The 21,612-nt window shown below is 44.3% G+C and overlaps 3 protein-coding genes and 2 non-coding genes across 15 annotated transcripts; 2 read left to right on the plus strand and 3 right to left on the minus strand.

The window, feature by feature from the left end:
- Positions 1-391: 391 nt before the first annotated feature.
- On the minus strand, positions 392-13,086 carry LOC122634146. The gene is made up of 5 exons (XM_043822786.1): positions 12,957-13,086; positions 7,568-7,713; positions 4,163-4,460; positions 687-3,830; positions 392-635 (listed from the first exon to the last, which is right to left on the minus strand). Exons 1-4 carry the CDS (start codon positions 13,021-13,023, stop codon positions 3,616-3,618), a joined length of 726 nt encoding a protein of 241 aa, XP_043678721.1. The 5' UTR covers positions 13,024-13,086; the 3' UTR covers positions 392-635; positions 687-3,615.
- Trnal-caa lies at positions 7,191-7,308 on the minus strand. The gene is made up of 2 exons: positions 7,271-7,308; positions 7,191-7,235 (listed from the first exon to the last, which is right to left on the minus strand). It is a non-coding gene; the product is annotated as a tRNA-Leu (tRNA).
- Positions 13,087-14,170: 1,084 nt separating the features above from the next.
- Trnaf-gaa lies at positions 14,171-14,243 on the minus strand. The gene has a single exon. It is a non-coding gene; the product is annotated as a tRNA-Phe (tRNA).
- A 1,465-nt stretch (positions 14,244-15,708) lies between these two features.
- On the plus strand, positions 15,709-17,792 carry LOC122634021. Its single transcript, XM_043822572.1, has 4 exons — positions 15,709-16,105; positions 16,234-16,689; positions 17,135-17,398; positions 17,465-17,792. The coding sequence occupies exons 1-4, from the start codon at positions 15,747-15,749 to the stop codon at positions 17,652-17,654; spliced, it is 1,269 nt and encodes a 422-aa protein (XP_043678507.1). The 5' UTR covers positions 15,709-15,746; the 3' UTR covers positions 17,655-17,792.
- Positions 17,793-18,117: 325 nt separating this feature from the next.
- LOC122634136 (protein ABHD18) lies at positions 18,118-21,393 on the plus strand. Of its 11 annotated transcripts, none has more exons than XM_043822760.1 (10): positions 18,118-18,563; positions 18,684-18,768; positions 18,855-19,037; positions 19,209-19,321; positions 19,422-19,560; positions 19,668-19,865; positions 19,953-20,280; positions 20,414-20,458; positions 20,613-20,898; positions 20,967-21,393. In XM_043822760.1, exons 1-10 carry the CDS (start codon positions 18,472-18,474, stop codon positions 21,025-21,027), a joined length of 1,530 nt encoding a protein of 509 aa, XP_043678695.1. In that variant the 5' UTR covers positions 18,118-18,471; the 3' UTR covers positions 21,028-21,393. The 11 variants fall into 11 exon arrangements, with proteins under 11 accessions (XP_043678695.1, XP_043678697.1, XP_043678696.1 ...); XM_043822762.1 differs by having other exon boundaries at positions 20,655-20,898; XM_043822761.1 differs by having other exon boundaries at positions 19,953-20,265.
- The last annotated feature ends 219 nt before the right edge of the window (positions 21,394-21,612 follow it).

The following is a 21,612-nucleotide window of genomic DNA, read 5'->3' on the forward strand; positions in this document are numbered from 1 at the left end:
CGCATATGCCGTCGTACATCGACGCGTATACAACGTACATACGTACATACGTACATACATACATATATATATATATATATATATATATATATATATATAATACGTGTACGCGTTGGGTGCTTGGACGGGACACGCGCAAGTGGAGAAATGAAAACGTATAAAAGATAAAATCGTACATATTCCACGATGAGAAATTTACCGGCGATCTTGGTGAATCTCGATGCCGTCACTAGCTCCATCTTGTAAAATAAAGAGCTAAGACGAAAGCTGAAAGATCGATCGAAACGAGTCGAACGAAAGTACTTGCGTTTAACGTTTAAAAGATTTTTCCAGATTCTTGCAAGGAGTACGAAAGAGGAATGCGAGAGAGTTTGGTAAGAAAAAAGTCGTGATCGTAAGATCCTCCTTTATTCGAATAACAATCGTTTGTTTTTGAGAAGACAGGAGATCCCACGAACGTTAAGGTGGACATAACTGTGTGTGGGATAGTTGGAAGACGTACGAGATCGTTACTTAAATAGAAAAACTAACGGAAAATCAATGCGCGACATCCTTCGTTCCTCGTCGATGGTCCCGTGGCACGTCACCGCGATTCGCAACTAAATTATATTACAAATCTATCTATCCCTTCCTTCCTTCCTTCCTCCCTTCCCTTCCCTTCCCTTCCCTTCCCTTCCCTTCCCAACCCTTCCCTCTCCTCGAATCCTCATGCTTGTTCTCATCGAGCCTTTGCGGAACAAGAGATATGGATTGTCTAAAATCCGTAATAGGCGTTTACAACGAACTAACCTTTGGTGGATCACGATACGGAAGAAAGTAACGTCGATGACAACGATTGATAAAGGCAAAGGAGACAGCTTGGAGACAACGCGAAGCATCGTGTCTTTAAAGTTATTTAAAAAGATAGTCGAATAAAAATATCGTAACGAGAATTAAAGTTGTTGCATGCGCGGATCTATGTAGTTAATTCGTTGATTCTGTACGATTCGAACGAGAATATTTTGGTTAGTGGTCCTATCGCGTTCCAATCGTTGTTTCGCAAAAACAACGTTTTGTTTTTTTTTTTTTTTTTCGAGCAATCGGAATGCACGATCGATGGATACATTCGTCGTTTTAATAGAAAATGCGACATGGCCAAAATTTCGCTCGAAGGATACAGAGGGGTTTTTTTTTCGTTACTCGTAGTACACGCCACGTTACTAAGTTTTCTCCTAACGAGCCCGATGAGAAAGGTCAGGCCTTTCAAAAGTATTATAAACTCTTAGACAAAGTTATCTTTCGCGTGTATATATCACATTGGAGTCTACCTAATAATACGACTACCTATAGGTAATGTTCTCTCCCGCCGTTCCTAAATATATTACGTAATCATAGCCCCTTTTCTGGCCATTTTCTTTCACAATTAGCTTTTCCAACGCGTAGATCCGTTAACTTTTCATAGGATTAGCCGTATCCATGTGTGGAGGCACGTCCGTATAACGTGCACATAGGCGCGCATATAGACGCACACGTACGCTCGGAAGAAAATTTTCTGTGCCTTGCAACCGTCGAAAGTTTTAACGAACGATTCCTTGCTTCTAAATAATCTTTACGGAATAGGGACTGTTTAATAGTAATCCTCAACACGGTCAATTGAAACTGCATCGGAACGGTCAAACGAAATACTCTAAAAACGCATTTGTAAAAAGTATACGACATCCAAATTCTATCGAACTAAAGTTATCTACGCCTATTTATTCGCAAGTATATATATATACATATATTTTAATACCTCTGCGTGCGTGTGTACGTGTGCGCGTGTGTAACGCGTAGCTCGTATCTCGATACTTGGTTCCTTTTATAACGGGTACGTGTTTCTATCGCATGTATACGTATACCTATATATGGATTTATATATATATACAGGGTGGCCCTAAAATATATTGGAATTGGAATCGCTTGTAAACAGCAAGAACAGCTTCGCTACTTGAGAGAATTTAGAAAATGCTGCTATATACGAGCACGGATTGTTGTATTTTATAAACGATAAACGTTATATAGCAAAGATTTTTACAAAGTTTCATCGACGCGTACCCAAGTACGAGACGACGATTTAGAAGTGTCAAATCATTAGCACCAAAATTATTATACGCGTACATTAACGGATCGCACCACGATACATAATATAACCTCATTGTACGAATCGATGATCGTAATCGATCGTTGAACTTATAGCTACTACGTACGGACGAACGTATGCCGTCTTTTTTTATACTTCTCGATGAAAGAAGAGAACGAAGAGAGATCAAAACCGATCAAAGTCCCTGGCATCGATCAGCGACGCTTCGAGTACTTACGCATAAACGAGATAAAGGACTATTATTGCATCGTACGTGAAAAGTATCGAATCAAGGTATAGAACTGAAATAAAATACGTATATAAAAATAGATAATACTGCTTCGTTGGACTCAAGTGTGCATAATGGCCTTGCGTGTATCTTAATTCGATTATTCGATAATTTTTTTACACTCATCCCGGGCAAGGGAAATACGATATAATTTAAGTTATCGCGTGATCTATGATTATGACTAGAATATGAATAGGATATGATGACTTTGGATACAACTAAGATACAGTTACGATATGTTTAGACTAGAAAATGTCTAAGGTATGACGATCCGAGTAATAGATAAAGACAAATGCGTAATCCATAAAGATGAGAGTTATGTCAACTTTTTTGCACGTAGCGCGAGTGTATTCGCTCAGCTACCTGACGAAATTCGTTCTCGATTAATATCGTGTAGGCCGATTTCCTACTTTGTTTTCTTCTTCTTCTCTCTCTCTCTCTCTCTCTCTCTTTTCTTCTTATTACGTTCATAGGCCGTTCCCTACAAAAGATATTTTCCTACTTGGTCGGGGAACATCCCTCGAAAAATCACTAAACGTACCGAAAGTTTCGTATTTGGAAAGAGAAAAGCTCTTTCCATGCAAAGTAACGGAACGCGTTTCTTCGGTGTCGTATCGTTTTCTTTCGGTGTCTTTTGAACAATCTTTGCCAACGCGACGTCTTCCGTCACTTTGCGAAGCGTCCTTCGTCATTTTTTCTTGCCAAAGAAAAATTAGGTACGATCGACTAAAGTAATAATAACAGGTGATTGAAGTTCGTGGATTATTGGAAAAGACATCGGATGTGTAACGATCTCGCTTGATCGTTACGAGTCGTAAAGGGTCTTAGAAAAAGTCGACGCTAGGCGTTACTACGACTAAGAAAGAAAAAAAGGAAAAGAAAAAAAGAAAGAAATCAATAAATGGAAGAGATGGAAAGGCACGTTCTCGATTGAGAGAAGGCGCCGATTTCTCGAATCTTTTCTCAAACTTAGTCTCGCGGTGATCTATATGATCCATTGCGAACGCGAACTCTGTTCTAAATCAAAAGAAGAGGTAAGATCGTTGTTTTCTTTTTTTGTTTCTTTCCTTTTCAAAGGGAATCGTTGGGTAACGAATTCGTTAAAAGGTTAACGACGTTGGTAAAGGAACGAGCAGAGCCATCGCGACTCTTGCTGGAATAGACGGTGGAAAAAGGAAAGAGGTGAAGGAAATGAAGGAGGAAGAAGAAAAAAGGAATAAGAAGCTTATTAAAATCCCTCGTCGATCCCTCGGTCTCGTGCCAAATCGAAGACCTCGAAATCAGCGCCGGGTGGTTCGGGTATATCCGGTGCGACCGGTATCTCAGGCCTTAGAGGTACGCAATCTCGAGGAGAACACTCGACCCGACCCTCCGAGCCGCAGCTGCATTCGACGCAGTTTCCGGTCGAATGCGGCAGTACCTCGCCCTCTCGATACTCCCTACCTGCAATCAGAGAGAAAGAGAGACGTCTTTGGTACGTTTCCTCGTCCACTTGATTCCTTTTCGCGGCCTCCGCCGAGAGAACTCAACGAGCTTTCTCTCTCTTTCGAAAAGAAAAAAAGAGCTTCGAAGTTTTAGCGCTAAATGCATCTTTCAACGGGACGTTCCACGTATTTCGCGTACGTTCGAGAGGAAAAGCTTTAACGTTCCGTTCGAATACGGTAATAAAGGTATGTCGCAAGGTCGTAGTACTCGTCGACGAATCATCGATCGATCAAGTTCGATCTCGCCATTTTCTTTACGAACGTTCTTCCGAAAGAAAATAATTCAAGTACCCATGACGAGGCACGTCGTTGGAGCAGACGGCGTAGTCGAGTACGTCGAATTGATTTCGACGCGTCCTTGTGATTGCCCGACGAGAGTTCCTTCGATAAGATAATCACCAGAAGCTTCAGAACTATCGGCAGTGTCCGTGCTTACTTCCAACATGGGAGTATAATTGCTTCCCAACGTCGTCGATAACGACGAGGCAGAACCGATCGAGGAGTCGGTACTCGGATTATAATTTTGCCACCAACAATAAACCTCGCCGGCGACGCAGAGGCAATGAGAGTTGACGTCGTATGACGGTATCTGAAACGGCAAAAGATTCTCTTTTATTTATCCACGTTTGTTTTCGTTTCATTTTTTATTTTGCATTTTTGCTTTTCCTTTTTTTTTTTTTCTTTTTTTGTAATAAACGTCGATTGCGAAGTATCGAACCGGCCGCGCTCTCTCTCTCTCTCTCCCCCTCTCTCACTCACTCACCCGCCGCGATGACGCTAAAAAATCGTCGAGTTTTCAGTTATCTTTTGCGGCAACGATCATTGCGCGAAATTGGAAAGCTTCGAGCGACGAAGAAACACGATTTACCATTGACACGATCTCGCGAAACGCGATTATTTCGGTGGTGAAATAAAATTTGAAATAATCTTTGTTATTTTATAGCCGCGATCTTTGTCGAGAAGACGCGCTCGATATCAACGTCATTTTCACATTGCGAAAATCCAAATTCTCTATCGCGAGCTCGCTGACCGCAATAGTTGCATAATACCCAGCTTCAACCGTATTATTATTACGCGGGCCAATTGGAAACCAACGTTTCTGCATTTCGAAACCAAAATGATATCAGTACCGGTAAATTCGTCAAATGATTAGAGCGTCGTTCCGTCGAACGACACAGGTATTTAACCGTTCGCAATAATGCGAATAGGAATTTATCACGAGTGATCTGATTTCTAGATTGCTATGTACGTGCGTTATGCGAGCGTGTAAAATAAATTCTCTCCTCTCTCGGCTCCGTAAAGATGAAAGCGCAAAAAAAGGTTGCGAGTAAAACGCGTTTCGACGATAACCGGCTAGAAAAGCTTAGCGTTAAATAACGTTGAGGCGATACTCTTAAAGACTTTGCCAAAGGAGAAGAAGAAGAGGAGGAGGAAGAAAGTATCTTGCGACAGGATATACGAGCGCCATTGCCGGGGAGCTTTCGACCTCTTTTCGCGCGCGACGAAACTTGCTGCGTTACTAATTGGACGCGGGAGCACGAGGCGACATTACCGTCTCTGCCGCATATTCGTTGCACGGAGATGCATGTAATATCAATTTTACGGGAATAATTTATTTTTACGAGAATGCTTTTACGAATCCATCTTTTCGAATTAAGCATCCGAGTCAAAATTGTGTCGGACGTTGCGTGCATCGTTTACCTTGTCTTCTACGAGGACGGTTCGTGTATCGCCTGACCTTTCCGACGCACGAACAATGTTTACACAGGCAGAATACGAGGGGTACAAGATGCTCGAAGCATCGCCAAGTACGTTTTAATCGATGTCATTAAACGATCGAAAATACGTGTAAAGCGAATAAGACTAGAACGAAACATACGGCTATCGATAGAGATACTTGTCTTTCGTACTTTTCTAAAAGAGAAAAAGAAAGGAGAAAAAAGTAGGCCGTTGGAAGGAGAAGAGACAGGAGAAATAATAAAAAGTGGAAGATGTTTTTCGTACTTTCCACAAGTTGGTATCTCTTGGATTTGTTCGTACCCGAGAGATAACGGCGAACATGTTTTGTCCACTTTTCGATATAGCGAGCCACCGAAAGCTCCGGTCAAAAGAAGGTCCTCCTCGAAGTAAGCCGAGAAACAAATTCGCTCGAAACCTTGGAATCTGTTTCTTCGAGTTTCGAGTTTAGGACGTACTCTGAACGCGTCGCACTCGTGTCCGAACTTTTCAAGCCTATTTCACTTGGCCATTGTTGGAGAATTATCGCACGGAAACGAACGGAGAGAGGGAGAGAGAGAGAGAGCGCGCAGACAAAAATCCAACGAATAAATCCTAAGAATAAAAGGGAGTTTCATGAATAAAACATAAGGCAAAGCGTGAGCCAGTGCGACGCTGGTAGCTGGAGTTACGTTATTAACCGAAAGATTATTGTTTTTTGCCGCTTTATGTACATACGTAAAACCGAGATATTACAATCTCGCGTGACCTCATTTCGTCGGCGTATATCGTGTACCGTGTTTGCATTAAAATGGCATTGTTTGCTGAAGCAGATTACGGGCAGGGAGAAGGGCCGGCATTTCCAAATAAATGTTAATGAATTTTCATGCTACGTACGAACGAGACGATATCGTTGATCGCTAAAGATTAACTTAATTAACGTCAATTAAAATCTGCCGAAAGGAAGATAGTGCAGATTTGTACTCGCGTTATATTAATCGAATTACGAGAAAATTTTCGTTCAAAGACGAACCGCACACGGTTGCGATTTAATTTATTACGTTACCAGATTCATTATCAAAGATCCACGTCGGTATTTTCCGATAAGGGTATGCCTACATCCTATTTCAATTAGTAGCGACTACGGGGATTACTTCTACTAGCTCGGCTATTTACGTATGCGTACTCTCTGCGCGCGTACGTACATACGATCCGAAAGCACACACGGATTTTCACAAAAATCCCGCGTTATTACTCTCGAGACGCATACGTCTCGATCGGCATGAAAGCTCCTTTCTGTTTATTATTCGTTCGAGTCCGATACTTCGGTAGCTTCGAATTTTACCATTAGCAGAATTTATTAGATACGAAGAGATCTTCGTCTAAACCGATCGTGCAAAGTATAAAAAATGGATCGATAACCCAAGGGACCGAGGAGAAAAGTTTAACTCTCCTCCGTGGCACGTTATCTTTCGCTTTGAGAGATATTTAATATAATAGATATAATGATCGATAAAAAAAAAAAAAATTACATTCGATGATATACGACGTATCGAGTCGATAGAGAATGGGAAATGATGATAAAACGGAAAAAAAAAAATTTTGTCAGAAGTGGGATTCGAACCCACGCCCTCAGAGAGGACCAGAAGCCTCGAACCCGCTTCGAACGGGTAAGGTATCAACCTTGAGTCTGGCGCCTTAGACCGCTCGGCCATCCTGACATGTTGGAGACGTTCTCTATATTATGCTTCATTCGCTCGTTCTCTTGGCGCGTCGCGCCGAATAACTTTACCTTTCTTTTCGTTTTTATCTTCCTTTGAGAACAAAACGCTTCGAATAAAGTTTTCGTTTCGTTTTCTTTTGCGAATTAAACGGGTGTCCGATGAATTATCGTTGGAAAAAAAAAAGAAAAAAAGAAAAAAGTAACGATACGACGGAAAATGATCTCGCGAGACGAATTATTAAAGATATTGTTGGTACCGTCTGACTGTGCGAATAGGCGTTCCCATCGACGATACATTTTTTCAAATAAGGCTCCTCCGTGGTGATCTCGCTGGCGGAACCGTCGTCTCTAACCGCGATGTCGACTTCTCCGAGAAGAACCTGGCTGTTACCTCTGCCGGATACTGCAACGAGAAACAACGATGAAAGCTTCCTTTCCGCAATAATGAAGGTAAGAATGGTAGAAGGAAGAAAGACGACGATAAATATATAACAAGAAAGAAAATCGCGAAGGAAACGGGTAATACCGAATGATTTTTTTCGTTGGACGCGTAATTTGCGCGGGCGCGCGTACACGCGCCGCACGTATCTCACGTGGCTTAGAAAAGGAGACGACTTTGGATAGGTGCGCGCGTTCCTTCGCTCGTGTGTCGCGCTTCGGAGCGAGAGAACGGACGAAGGATCGTCGCATCGATCTGTGCTGCCAACTCTATCCCTATCGTCTAGCTTCCGCGAAAGGAGGGAGGAGGCGGGGCGGGAGAGGGAGAGAGAAAAGACAGCTATGTACGTGCTACTTACTCCGGTGTCGCTCTCGTAAATGTAACGCTTACGTCGTCTCTCGATTCGACTCGAAACGTATATGCGGATAAATTACATCGACAAAACCATATGCCACTACTTATCTGGTCCTCGTAAATCCTTTGGCTCGAATGCAACGTCGAACAAAGAGGATTCAAAATGGCGCATTCGATATGGCGGACGTCTCGATAAAAAATTCACAATCGTTATAACGCGACGTGCGAAGAATGTATCCCTTTATTCGTACGACTAATGCCCGTAAAAAGACATGTCACGACATTTTAACGTCCGCGGAAACGAGATGTACGAATATACGCGTTTTCCTCGGCTAAGGCAGTAGCTGGACCGTTTATCGAAACGATCGCCGTAAAAATCGCCGCGTATTATTTCGTAATTAATAAAATTCCTCGAATATTCGATATAACCTACATCTATCGAGCACCTGATAAAAAGTAATAACGCATCCGTATTCAGACGCGAAGAATTTCATTTAAATTTCAATGCGTCGAGCGAAAAAAACGAGCAAGCTTCTCTTAATTTATTTGCACAGCTAATTAACGAGTCGCGTTTGTTTCTTACCCTTGCGCAATATTATAAAATTTTTATCTTTTCGAACGCTGCTTTTTAATTACTCGTTTATCTAAAGATCTCTGCCTTAAACTGCGTCATTAATATTTGTATTGGACATAAATTGCTCACTCAACGTGTCGAACAATATCCATAAACTTTCGATAAATCTCCTCGACTTTTAACGTCTCCTCGTCGTTTTTCCCTTTTTAAAAACTTTCGGTCTTTGCAAATTTACCTTTGAAAGAAAATTCATTAACTCTTCCTATAAATTCTTGGCAACTTTCAAACGCGACCTTTAATAACTTTCGAATTCAACGAGGAACGATCGCGAGCAAAGGGACGACACGATTTTCCCATTACGTCTCTCTACTTTTAAGTAAAATGGCTCGTTCGACGAGTGGTCAGACGGATGCAGAGAGAGAGAGAGAGAGAGAGAGAGAGAGAGAGAGAGAGAGAGAGAGAGAGAGAGAGAGAAACGGAAGAATCGTCGATATACTTACGAGCATCGGAAATATCGGTTTGCCCGATGAATGCATAGGATGGAGACAATTTTGAATAATACGGAGAAATTGACGTCAAGATCCGACGATGAAAGGAAACGACGATGGTCGACGATGAAAGGTGACATTAGATAGAAAGAGAAAGGAGATAGATAAAGAGACAAAGAGAGAGCGAGAACGGGAGGGGGGAGAGAGAAGCGTTCGCAACAATGGCCGTTGCTAGTAAATATCGATCAGCTAGCAGATCTGTCAAGCTCATGGCCAAGCATATCGTCTCACGGTGTTGCTCTGCTACGTGCGGCCCACGTTTAATCGGGACACCCAACTTTTGATATTTATCGTCGACGAGCAACACCGGTAAACGTCCATCATCCGTGACTTCATTGCCTTTCCCCATTCGCTATTCTTTACGCGTACAAACGATATCGACGATAACCGTATTGGCAACCACGATCGACCGATTAAAGCCAAGCTTTGAGATCAATCGAGTGCCTGTTTGAGTTTTGCACGAGTGCTTTTCATCTCTCTCTCCCTCTCTCTCTCTCTCTCTCGAGTCACGAAAAGTCGAAAAATCAAGCCGATTTATTCGTTCTTTTTCCTGTCTCTTTTTCCTTTCGTCTTCTTTCATATCGCCATCGCTTCTATAGAGATACTAGATGCGCAGATAAATATGTGCACGGAGATCGAGAGATCGTTGAATAACAAATGACGACGCGAATCCTTTGGACGAAAAACGAGTAAAGTTGATAAGTAATATTCGAAATGTATATGGTGGAAAACGGTAGCTCTCTGCGTTATCTCAGAGTCGTTTCGACGGGTATGTACAACTAACGTAAGTAGGTATATGTATAGAAGACGGCGGGTAGCACCTGGGGCATCCAGAAGCCTAATTAAAAATGCTTCCGTCACGAACCGACGAGGAGAGACAAAAGGAACTTGGAAATTGCACGTAACACGAAGAATTCCTTGCGAAGAACTTCAAGTACTGGGACAAGTCGAAAGGATGACAATTAACGAGTTTAAACGTTTATTTTCTCTCTCTCTCTCTCTCTCTCTCCCCCCGTTTCGCGTCTTTTGGAAATTTCTTTTATAATGTCCTCGCGAGTATACGAAAAGGTCTTTCTCGAGCTCGGTAGTTTTCGATTTCGGAACGTTCGTTTCGAAAAGGAATCGAGTCCGTGCGAGCGCGACACTCCAGATTCCTATCTGGTGAATAGGGAATCAGGACTACCCATTTAACGGCCGAGATTTAATTAACAATGACGAGTGAGTTTTCGTATCGCGCGCTGGCTATCGGATAAATCAAATTATCGTAGAATCTTCTGTCGCGCATAAAATTCCCGAAGAGAAAGGATTCTAATGCCGGTACGAAGTTACGCTTAGAACGAAATGGAAAATAAACTAAACGAAAGGGATATCTTGTGGTAGTTTGGTTGGTCTACGCGTAGGACGTTCCGTCGTTTCTAATTGGTATTTTTCTATCGCGATTTGCTCCCGATAATTTTCTCAAAGTCGAGCTACTGGGGAACGTCGGTAAGAGATATCGGTAACGCGTCGGACCTACGACGCGTTAGCAACGAGGAGGACGAAAGATCGTAAAAGGAACCTTGGCCCTTCGCAGACCCCTCTCCCGGCCCCCGCATCGAAACCACTTTCCCGATTGGTTGATGTTCCGCAGGGTGCACGCCTCGATAGCCAGTCACGTGGGCCGACCGCGGCCTTCATTCGTTTTGCGGTACGGCGTGCTATCCAATTTTCCACGCGCGTAACGACTCGCGTGTATACGTAGGTACGCAGTAGGTAAACGTACATTTCTCGCACCGCTCGAACGACGTTCGCTCCATTATTCCTCGTGGTTCCTCGTTGCGCGAGACGTGAAACGTACGTCAAACTGCCTTTTCACCGTCGAAACCAATTCGTTTCGAAATTTCTATTCGTTGCGAGAAATACGCGAGTTAAATCGTTTGGTCGATCAAAGTTTGCGCTCGCTATGAATTTCCCCGTACGAGAGTCGTAATTATTTGGAATATCTCGATGGACCGGGACGTTTCGTTTATATCAACGAATGTATAAGCGATCGATGATTATTATTTCTTCGACGAGATCGATTCCGTTACGTACCGTTCTCGTTTCGAACGATTCAGGGAGAATCGAAGATGAGACGAAACGTCGAAAGCTTTCGAAGGAGAGTTTTCATTTTCCGTCCGGGGACGCGCAGTCTTTCTTTCGTATCGGCGAGAGAGCACGCGAAACGGCAGAAAATCCCTATTCGAGGAGAAATACGAGGACGATACTAATCCGCAAATCCTCTTGGCCGAGCGCCCGTCTACGTGCGTATTTCTATCTTTCTCGATCGTCGCCGTGGCTTATGGCATTCAAGAAAATTCTCAGAACGTAATAGCTTCGAATATTATCTCTTTTTCATCGACTGGCGCTTGAGTTACGTATCGTGGAAGAGTAATCGGATAGGACGGGAAACCCGGCCTCGTCGCTTCGATATTAGCGATAAAACGTAGAAAAGATTCCGAAGGAGAGAGAGGGGGGAGATGTTCGTCGTCGAGGAACGCTCACGGGATTAAGAGCGATCATTCGCGAAAGGAGAAAAGTTGGCGGGAAGTACGAACGATCCGCTTCGTCGATTTCCCTCGCGCGTACGATTCGATTTAACCGAGTTCGAGCGATTAAGCTCGATTCTTACGAATGGCGAGGTCGTCGTCGGAGGAGGAGGAGGAGGAGGAAAAAAGCGGAGTTTCGTTCGTTAAAGGTCGCACGCGCGCGTATCGGCGAAACTTGGTTCTTTCGTTAGAAGATAAACGATGGTAGATTCCGCGGGAAACGAGAGTCTTTCAACGGGTACTCGATCGAATTCGTGCCGGCGTGGAGCGGCACGACCCAATTTCGCGAGTAAAGCATCAAACACGCCCCACCCCACCGAAAGGTTCCTTTCGATCCTACGAGGAGCGAAGAAGGGAGATCGTTCGCAAGGAGTCGAGCGTATCGAAGCTGACTCGATCGAACGGAAGGGCGCACGACTGATGACTTGGGAAATTCATCGCGTCCGAGACTTCGAATTCCGTTCGAATTTAGCGCGCTGCTCGTTTCAGTGGTCGTTGCTAATCGTTACATCGGGGAAGGGAATCGTCGCGCGTCGAGTCAAAAGAGCGGAATCGAATTGCATCGGGGCGGGGAGGAAAGTACGGGCGGACGTTGGAAAGAGATTGCATTTCCGGGAGATACAAGGCCGAGAAATTTTCGTTGCGAGCGTGGGCCTCTATCTTTCCACCACCGCTTCCTAATATCCTTCCGTCCATAAGACGTCCATAAGAAATCGTTTCCTAGTCGAGCAAGAGTCGAGCGTTTCGTACGGTCTGTTCAACGAGGCTAACGAGAACGCGTTCCACGATCCGAGAGCTTCGTTCGCGCCCTTAGAGAGGAGAAATCACGTAGAAAGATTTCCGTCGCGTCGATCGACGCATCGAGTCGCCAATTTTACGCGCGAACAGCTAAGAGTACTCCACGCGTTGACGAGAATCTATACGCTTAATGAAAAAGACGCGCGCGTAAGAGCACGCCGCGAAGTTATGATCCGTGTTCGTGGATCGAGGTATACTACAGGTGTCCCGTTAAACGTCTCCGTTGTTTCCCGGTGAGAAAGGAGTACGTACGTCTCTCGCGCTCGGGACAAAGCGGCATCGACAGGGAACGTGTCTGAGAAGGTGTCCGTCCGTCCGCGAGAGCTGCCACGACTCGAATTCGTCCAACTCGACTCGTAAACTTACTTGCTTGAGAACGTTCGGCTTGGCGAAGCAGATAAAGGACGAGGAGGATAACGTGCGACGTAGTCATTTTGCGATTTTCCTTCCTTCCTGCGCCTTCCCTTCTTGTTCTTGGAATCTCTCTCTCTCTCTCTCTCTCGAGCGAGCGAGCGAGCGAGCGAAAACAATGACTCGCTGGCACTAAGGTCGAGCAGAGGCACGAGTCGCGAAGCACGTTGATCGGTGTCTCGCGTCGAACGTTCGTTTTACGAGCGATCTCGGTCCTTGTTCCTTCTTCGCGACGTAAACAGGAAGGAGAAAAAGGATACGAAGATCGAACGACAGCTCTCAACGTTCTATCGAATGCGTGCGACGAGTGCGAGCTCTCCTTCTGTGTATCACTCGTCCCTCCTCGATCGCGATCGTTGCTCGCTTCGGAATCCTGATCCACCGGGAGAGTAATAGAGTGAAATTCTCACGATCGGCCCGATCGTCGTCGCATCCTTGCGTTGTCTCTCATCGAGGAGAAGAACGAACAAGAGCGCGACTTCCCCCCTGACGTAATTCCGACTGTCGACTGTCAAGTGGACCGAAGAACCGAAACAGCTCGACGAGCGCAGAGAAGCGAAACGAGAGAGTCACGCATGCGCGACGATAAACCAATCGAAAGGGCGCGGTTTAAACCACCCCGTTCGAAAAGAAGCGAGCTTGATCCTTCCTGAGATTCGATCGAAAGGTTGTCACAGTTCGCTTCTCGATTGTCTCGTTACGATCGACCAATGTCTTCTCCAGCACCGTAGCGTCGTATCTTTATCGATCGGCGAAGGAATACGATACTTCTTCTTTCGACGTCAAACGCGCAGGCTATTCCCGTTCCGGCTTCCCAAAGCCGCGCGTTACGCATACGTCGTAAATTTCAGCTCCATTGTCGCGTTAGAAATATATGGGAAATGTATGGGAAATGGCTGCATTTCCGGTACCATCGTACGCGCTTCTTTCGCGAAAGTCGATATACGCGCGCGGCCGCGCACGCACATGGCCGCGTCGAATCGAATCGCGTTACGCCTCCCACGTCCTCCGACGTTACTTTTCCACCCTTCTTCGAAATAACGTCAAAATTAAAATTATCTCTTATATTTTACGAGCCAGAAGAACGAATGAGAGTACGATAAATAGCGGGAAACGAAACGTTTCTCGAGCGGAAGAAAAAAAGAAGGGGTAAAAAAAAGAGAGCGCGTTGCCGAAACCCGGGATCGAACCGGGGACATTTAGATCTTCAGTCTAACGCTCTCCCAACTGAGCTATTTCGGCCACGGGGATTCCCTTGTAAAGTTACTCGTATTAACACGTAAATGCTTTCGCAACGTCGCTTCGACGTCGTTCGATCGTTGCTTCGATCCGATATAATTTACGACGACGACGACGACGACGACGACGACAAAGAATCCTTTCGATCGCGAAAGGACGCGTTTTTTTATCGAGCGACGATAATAACTCGTAAAATATTTCGAAATCGACGGTTCATCGACGGAGCTGACATTCGAGAAACGAGCAAAAGTAAAAACTTGGAAGCGTCCGTTGATAAATTTCAACGGCGGATATCGCAGGGCTCTACCTTATCGATGTCGAAAAGATCTGTATCTTCAACGGTCGGTAAAACTCTGGAAGATCTTAGTTGCCCACTCACGAACGAAAATTTCTTTCGCGAATCGAGACGCCTGCTCTAATTCGAATCGATTTCCTCCGCGGAACGATCGGTTCAACACGGGTAAAATATTTAATGGTTTGCCCTGAATTTCCTGTCCTTCTGCCTGATACGAACAGTAGAATCGAAACCGACGAGTAGTCGGTAGATTTCTACTCCAAACAGAAAGCTAGATACGCAATTCCATTTGGATGGATCAGGATAGGTGCTTTCCAACGAAGAAGAGTCTTCTATTCCAGACGGTTCGGACGGTTTGGCGCATGCTTAAAAAAACTGCAAGTGCGGGGCGATCGATGCCCAGAGAATTAAATTTACTCGTACGAGGATTACGAGCGTAAAAATTGGAGGTTCCATTGCGTTCCGTATTTACGGGGGAATAAACGTAAAACGTTCGTGGTCGTAAGTACGACGATTGGTAAAAGCCCCGTTGTAACGTGCAACGCCAGAAATAACAGCTTTTCCAATTCCATCTCTTTGCCGCAGTCGCTTCTTATCGCATCGATTCGACGTTTCAAGGTCAGCTGGGTTTTGTTCGAAAAAATAATGCGATCTAACGCGACGGTCGTACAAGTAGTTTCCTTTTCGAAAACTGCGTCGCGATAGCGCGACGATTACGCGGAAAGGCTACTTTATTCGAAATCTTAGGCGGGAGTAATCGACGACGCCGCCACGAATTCTACTTGGATGATATTTCAAGAAAATACATGAAAAAACAATGAATGACGAAAGATCTGCTATACGAACAAATGTTCTCTTCTGGATAGATATATTGCCAATTGACACATCTGTCGTGAACTCTGACGCAATCTGACTGACTCAATACAATGTTGACATTCTTTTACAGATAAATTAGTTCGTTTTGGGTCAATCAGGAGTCGTCTTCGGCGATGAATCCATTTCCAAATATTTCACGAGAAAAGGAAATGAGATAAATTGCGGTTAATAGAGGAGCGCAATCGTTCAGTCCTGTAACGTCGGGCACTGGGTTAACACGCGATAAGAAATAACAAAGAGTTTGCGGGGAGAAGTATCCGAGAGTGCGTAAAAGGATGAAAGCCGAGGAGAAGGAGGAGGAGGAGGAGGAGGAGAGAAAGGAGTTCGAATCGCTGATGAAGGAGTTGTATCGCGACGTTGATTTTTGGAATAAGGTCACCGAGCGAAGTTACGACGAAATGCGAAAGGAACTCGAAGGGATCTTTGGGAAACGTTTGAATCTTCTTTCGGAGACACACATGCGGAATCTTTACTTTATGAATTTTCTCGGTAACCACGATAGACCGTCTTCCGAAAAGCCGGACTGGCTAGATAGAGAGAAGTTTCGAAAGGGCCAGCGTTTCGCTCGCGACAATATCGCAGGACTTTTCCTAGGGCAGCTCTACGGTTTGTCCTTCTTGTTGTGCCATGACGACAGTTTGAGATCCATTATAACGACGCAGAAATCTCACACGCCTTATTTAGCGTTCAAAAGGTAAGTGTCGCGGACGGAGACCTTCGAGATATGGATCTTGAAAAGAAAAGAGTTTGGGTTGCCTTTAAGGAAGCCCTTACCTGAAAGAGAGATTATCGAGTAAAGTAACGAAAGGATGATTGTTCAAGATATTTGTCGACCGGTCAACGCGTACGCAACTGGTATACGGAAGATCCTTGGTGCGAAGGTACGAAGGCGTACGAAGATATTCAAACGGTCAAGAGGATGCACCTCGATGTGAGCACGAAAGTCAATCGATTCGATTACGAGGAGATGGAATCGAAGAGTACCATAAGAAACCCTCACTGCCCGGCCCTTCGATTTATAACGGACGACTTTTCGACGATATTGCCTCCGGAATCGTTGTCGGCTCACTTATACGCGGAACAATCGAAGCATTTACGCACGAATTCGAACGCAAAGAGAATCAATCAATCGGAGATGGGCTATACTCTGTTCGGCTTCATGGGCCTGCCCGTACTCTTTCCCGATCACTTTGGCATTTATCCGAGGACGGACGAGGACCTCGAGAATTTCTGTTACGTTTGGAGGTGCATCGGTTATCTCTTGGGAATCGACGAGGAGTAAGTCGAACCTTTGCGATCGGTCCCGGACCGTGGTGCTAAGACCACCCAGAGTCATTTATTTATTACGATTAGTAGTCGTAAATTACGCGACGCGACCGATAATTTCATACTTTTTCCTAGACGAGATTGGATTTCCTACCTATTATCTCCGGAGGCTACGATCGCTCGGTTATTACGATCGTTCTTCCTCTTCCCGAGTTTGTAATTCCTCCTTTGAAACGACATTAGACAGAGCCCGTTCCTACGATTGAAATTAATGGATTTGATAGATCGAGTTTTTCATTTTTAAGTTCGATAAATGTTAACGAGTCGGAGAAACGATATACGCGTAGGCTATCGTAGACACTTCGATCCGCCGAATAGCGCGTTTCTTCTTTCTTATATTGATCACGTCGAAACGATCATTCTCAAACGTATTTCCTCTTTCTTTCATCCCGATAAGGATGAACATTTGTCGGGGAAGCTTGGAAGACGTAAAAGCTCGTTGTCGATCGTACATCGAAGACCTGGCAAAGCCTGCCTTTCAACGACTCGAGCCGCAATGGGAACATATGATGAGATGCGTCGTCGAAGGGAATCTCTACTTCATGAACGCTTGCAACTTCGAGACGATAGTGTTATGCATCGCCGACATCATGGGCATCGAAATGCCGATCTTCTACTCTTCCTTGACTTATTCTCAACGTATCAGATACTACTTGCACAAGTAAGTAAACGCCTTTGCGATACCAACGGTACGACGACCTACGTACGTACGTTTCCCTTCTTTCAGATATTTTATACGATACGGACTGAAATATTCATTCGTACGATCGCTCGTTAATAAGCTTCTCAACTCGTTGTTCGACAAGGCCCTCTATTTCGACGACACGAAGATTGTCGAATTGAAGAAAAAGTCTACGAGTTCGCCGTTGCACGTTCCGTTGGCAATTGACGCACAGCGTAACGCCGATTCGGTATAACTTGGAATGTACGAATCTACGGCGAAAGGCGAAGGACGAACGCGTTGACGCGTTCCTCGGCAAAAGGAAAGATCACTAGTGCGTCGATGGCAATAACGACATGAGGAAAATAAAGTAGACACACTTTGTATCGAACGTGGAAAATAAATAAATCCATTGACCCTTCAGAGACTTGGCGCGAGTAAACGATCGCTATTTCTCGTTCGTCGGATATCGTCGATATCCCCGTCGCGTCGTACGCGTGCGACCGACCAATCGAAAGGCGAGTATCAAACCCGATTTGGACCAATCGGAGCGTGCCTCGATTGCGCGAGCGCCCTAAACTAGCCGACGCGATCGGTCTTCGACGCTGCCACGCGGAAATCGCCTCTACGAAATTCAAAACGATCGATTCGACGAGGAGTGACGCGAAGAAGAAGATATCCCTTTTCGCAAATGTAATCGGCGAAAGTGCGAGGAGTGCGCGTCTGTCATGCGAATAAAGCGAGAATCGAACGAGTCGATACGGTCGCGTCGATCGCGCGCGAGGCGCACGTCGCGTGCTTGGCTTTCGCCTACGTACGCATTTTTTTTTTGGCCTTCTCTGATTGGTCTGTCCGTTCAAAATATTTTTCGGACGATAGGGTAAAGATAGGGCAAATTGCGATATGCCGTTTATTTGATCAAATGATAACCTCCTCGAACGTGCTCGGCGTAATGCTAAAATCTTCGATCGTCAAAATACAAAAATGGATTTGAATCTGCACTAAACCTCGTGGAAGTTACTTTCCACCGGAATCCGATTATAGATCGTACGAATATCGATCGATTTCTAACGATGCCTCCGAGCCGTTTGGATGCCGTTTATAGAAGTATTCTTCTGACAAAGTTCTTTACAAAGGGATGGGGTAATCCACAGAATTTGAAAAGGTAAGTGAACCTTCGAAGTCGTTAGGCGCGACGAGCTTTCTCATGCAGTTCGTTCGCATGCGTTACGTAAAGTCCCTAACGGGAGCCGTGGTCCAACCTGAGAGTTTCTTCTTATTTCAGGATATTCGAGTTTAGGAAAGTCATAGCTAATCGAGAGACCTGTTACAATCTCATACCTCGTAATTATCCAATAAACATAACGAAGGTACGTTAAGCAGACCGATAGCGCAGAAATTCTAGTCGCTCTCCTTAAAACGTTTCCTCTTTCTTTGTCTTATCTCCTTTCGACAGGACGAGCAATGGTCGGACTGCCACGTAATAGAAGGTTCCTTCACTTCGCCTTTCGATTTATACCTGTCTGGAATGATGCCGGAGAAAACCAAAACTGCGTACTTCCAAGTTATTTTACCGCGTGGATGGAACTCTTACAAAGTAAAACCCATTTGTTTGCATCTCGCCGGTACAGGAGATCACGTAGGTTTCATTATAGATCGACGACTAACTAATCGCTTTGCCTCGAATGAGGAAACCTTTGACGTCTTTTCTTTCTTTTTTTTCTTTTTCTTTTTCTTTCTTCTCCCCTTTACGTCGCTCTATAAAAAAAATTCCACGACCCCTGTCGCGATATCTCGCTTCCAAAATTAGTTCTTTTGGCGTCGGAGGAACCTGATCGCCAAACCGTTGCTCAAAGAATCTGGAATCGCTTCTGTACTTCTGGAAAATCCGTTTTATGGATTGAGAAAACCGAAAGATCAAATGTAAGAAATCGATTCTTCAAGGTTTGTACTGGATAAAGTTATTCGTTAATTTTGCGAGTAGTTGGCGTTCTTATCGAAACTTTCATCCGACTTTGCGTAGACGTTCGAGTCTACATAACGTCAGCGACATATTCGTTATGGGTGGCTGCTTGATAATGGAATCCATCGTTTTGTTGAATTGGTGCGAGCAACAAGGATTCGGACCGTTGGGTCTGACAGGCCTATCCATGGGCGGACACGTTAGTATCTTTCCTCGCAATCATTTTTGTCGACACGACAGGGTAAGAGCAATTTCCTATTTCGCGAATAACGGGCTGTCACGTAAATCTACATGTTGCTGTAACAGATGGCATCGTTGGCCGCTACGAATTGGCCAAAACCTATAGCTCTGGTACCGTGTCTCTCTTGGTCGACGGCCTCGCCCGTTTTCACGGAAGGCGTGATGAGCGCTTCCATAAACTGGAATCTCCTAGAGAGCCAATATTTTTCCAACGAAATTTATCAAAATGATCTTGCAAAAATGGTAAAAGTCATCGATCAAGAGGTAAGTCCCAATCCTTTCGAGGATTGTCGAATGTCGCTTTTTCGTCTACCGGCTGGATCGACTAACCGTTTTTGGCATTCCTGGCAGGAAGCGTTCTTGGCTGGGCAGCATTTCGCGAAACATTATCCCGCTAGCATGAACAGAATAAATAGATTAAAGAACGAATTTGAAAAGAGTAGTAACGACGACGAGGGTGACGGTGTGACGACTGCGGCTGACAACGGCGGACCGAACGACGATAAAATTGAGAACAAAATCGATAAAAATCGTCCAGGGAATACGTACAGGAAAGGCAAAGACTTGACGCGTCAAGTAGCCGAAGAAAAATCCGCGGCGAAATTGTTTTCTCTGAACCTTATTTCAAATAAATTCAAATCAAACGATTTAGAGGCACTCAAGGGTAAGAAACGTGCAAGTGTGTTGCTTTGAAACCGTAACGTCTTTCTCCTCGACCTAATCTTCAATATTAACCAAACAACCATTATTTCCATTAATTTAGACAATTATAAAGTTATATTGTTTTATTTTATATTTTGTTACGTATGCAGTTGCTTACGAGTATACAAGTACGTATATACGAAGAACATTTCGTCGTAAGTTGCAATTTCTTTAAAATAACTCTACTTAGCACGTTGTTTAATCGAATTTAATTAACCGATCGTTGGAAGATTACGTTCCAATATCGCTCCCTGTTCTCGAGCAAAAATGCACAGAAGCATGATAATATTGAGATTTCTTTGGCAACAGGTGTTTGCTTATTACCCGTACCGAAGCACCCACTATTTTCAGACGCCAAATGGCGTGAGAGGGAAGCCTTGCAATTTATGCGCGGTATAATGGACGAGTGCACGCACTTAAAAAATTTTGAAGTTCCCGTCGATACGGAGCTCATTATAGCTGTCTGTGCGCGCGACGACGCTTACGTACCGCGAGATAGTTGTATGAGTTTAGAAAAAATTTGGCCCGGAGCTGAGATACGCTACATCGACGCCGGTCATGTGAGCGCATACCTCCTTCACCAAAAAGTCTTTAGGTATAAATTTATCCTACGAATCGATTCGATACATACGAGTTACTTATCGACGTTTTTATTTATTTTAGATCGACGATCGCCGAGGCATTTCAGCGATCATTGAAGAAATATCCTCTGGACGTTAGTTGACGATGCGTGATACTTTTACGATAGAGGAAATAGTTGAAAACGTATGTTCGAAACAAAGGGAACGACCGTCGTTAAAAAAGTCATCGTTGAAAAATCATGCTGTTTACGAAGATGCGAGGAAGGAACGTACGATATTACACGAAACGCGTTGCGACGTAACATTTCGAACGTAAACATTTTTAATGTAAACCGAATTGTGGGTTAGACAAATCGTTAGTTTTATTATATATGGAGTGGTTGGAATCGCTTCCGACGAGGCGATGCCGCGTTATGGAATTGTATTTTTTGTCAAGTTCTTTCAACGGGCAGGACTTTACATCTCTGCCGTATTTATATAAGAATATACATATTTATACTGGGATAAAAGTTGTAAGATGTTTTCTTTGTAAGTAATCGGTGCCATACGCTGCGATATAATTACGATACTTGTTATGAAAAAGAAAAAGAGAAAAGAATAAAAACGTTAAAAATAGACGTCGACTCGAAATTCTTTGCTCGCACCAAGCGTCGAAGTTTGCGATAAAAGAGACGATTCGCCGATGACTACTTTGCGCCAATTTCGTCCGATCATCGTCAGGTTTATGT

The sequence above is a fragment of the Vespula pensylvanica genome, chromosome 14, assembly GCF_014466175.1.
Source record: "Vespula pensylvanica isolate Volc-1 chromosome 14, ASM1446617v1, whole genome shotgun sequence".
Classification (NCBI taxonomy): Eukaryota; Metazoa; Arthropoda; class Insecta; order Hymenoptera; family Vespidae; genus Vespula; species Vespula pensylvanica.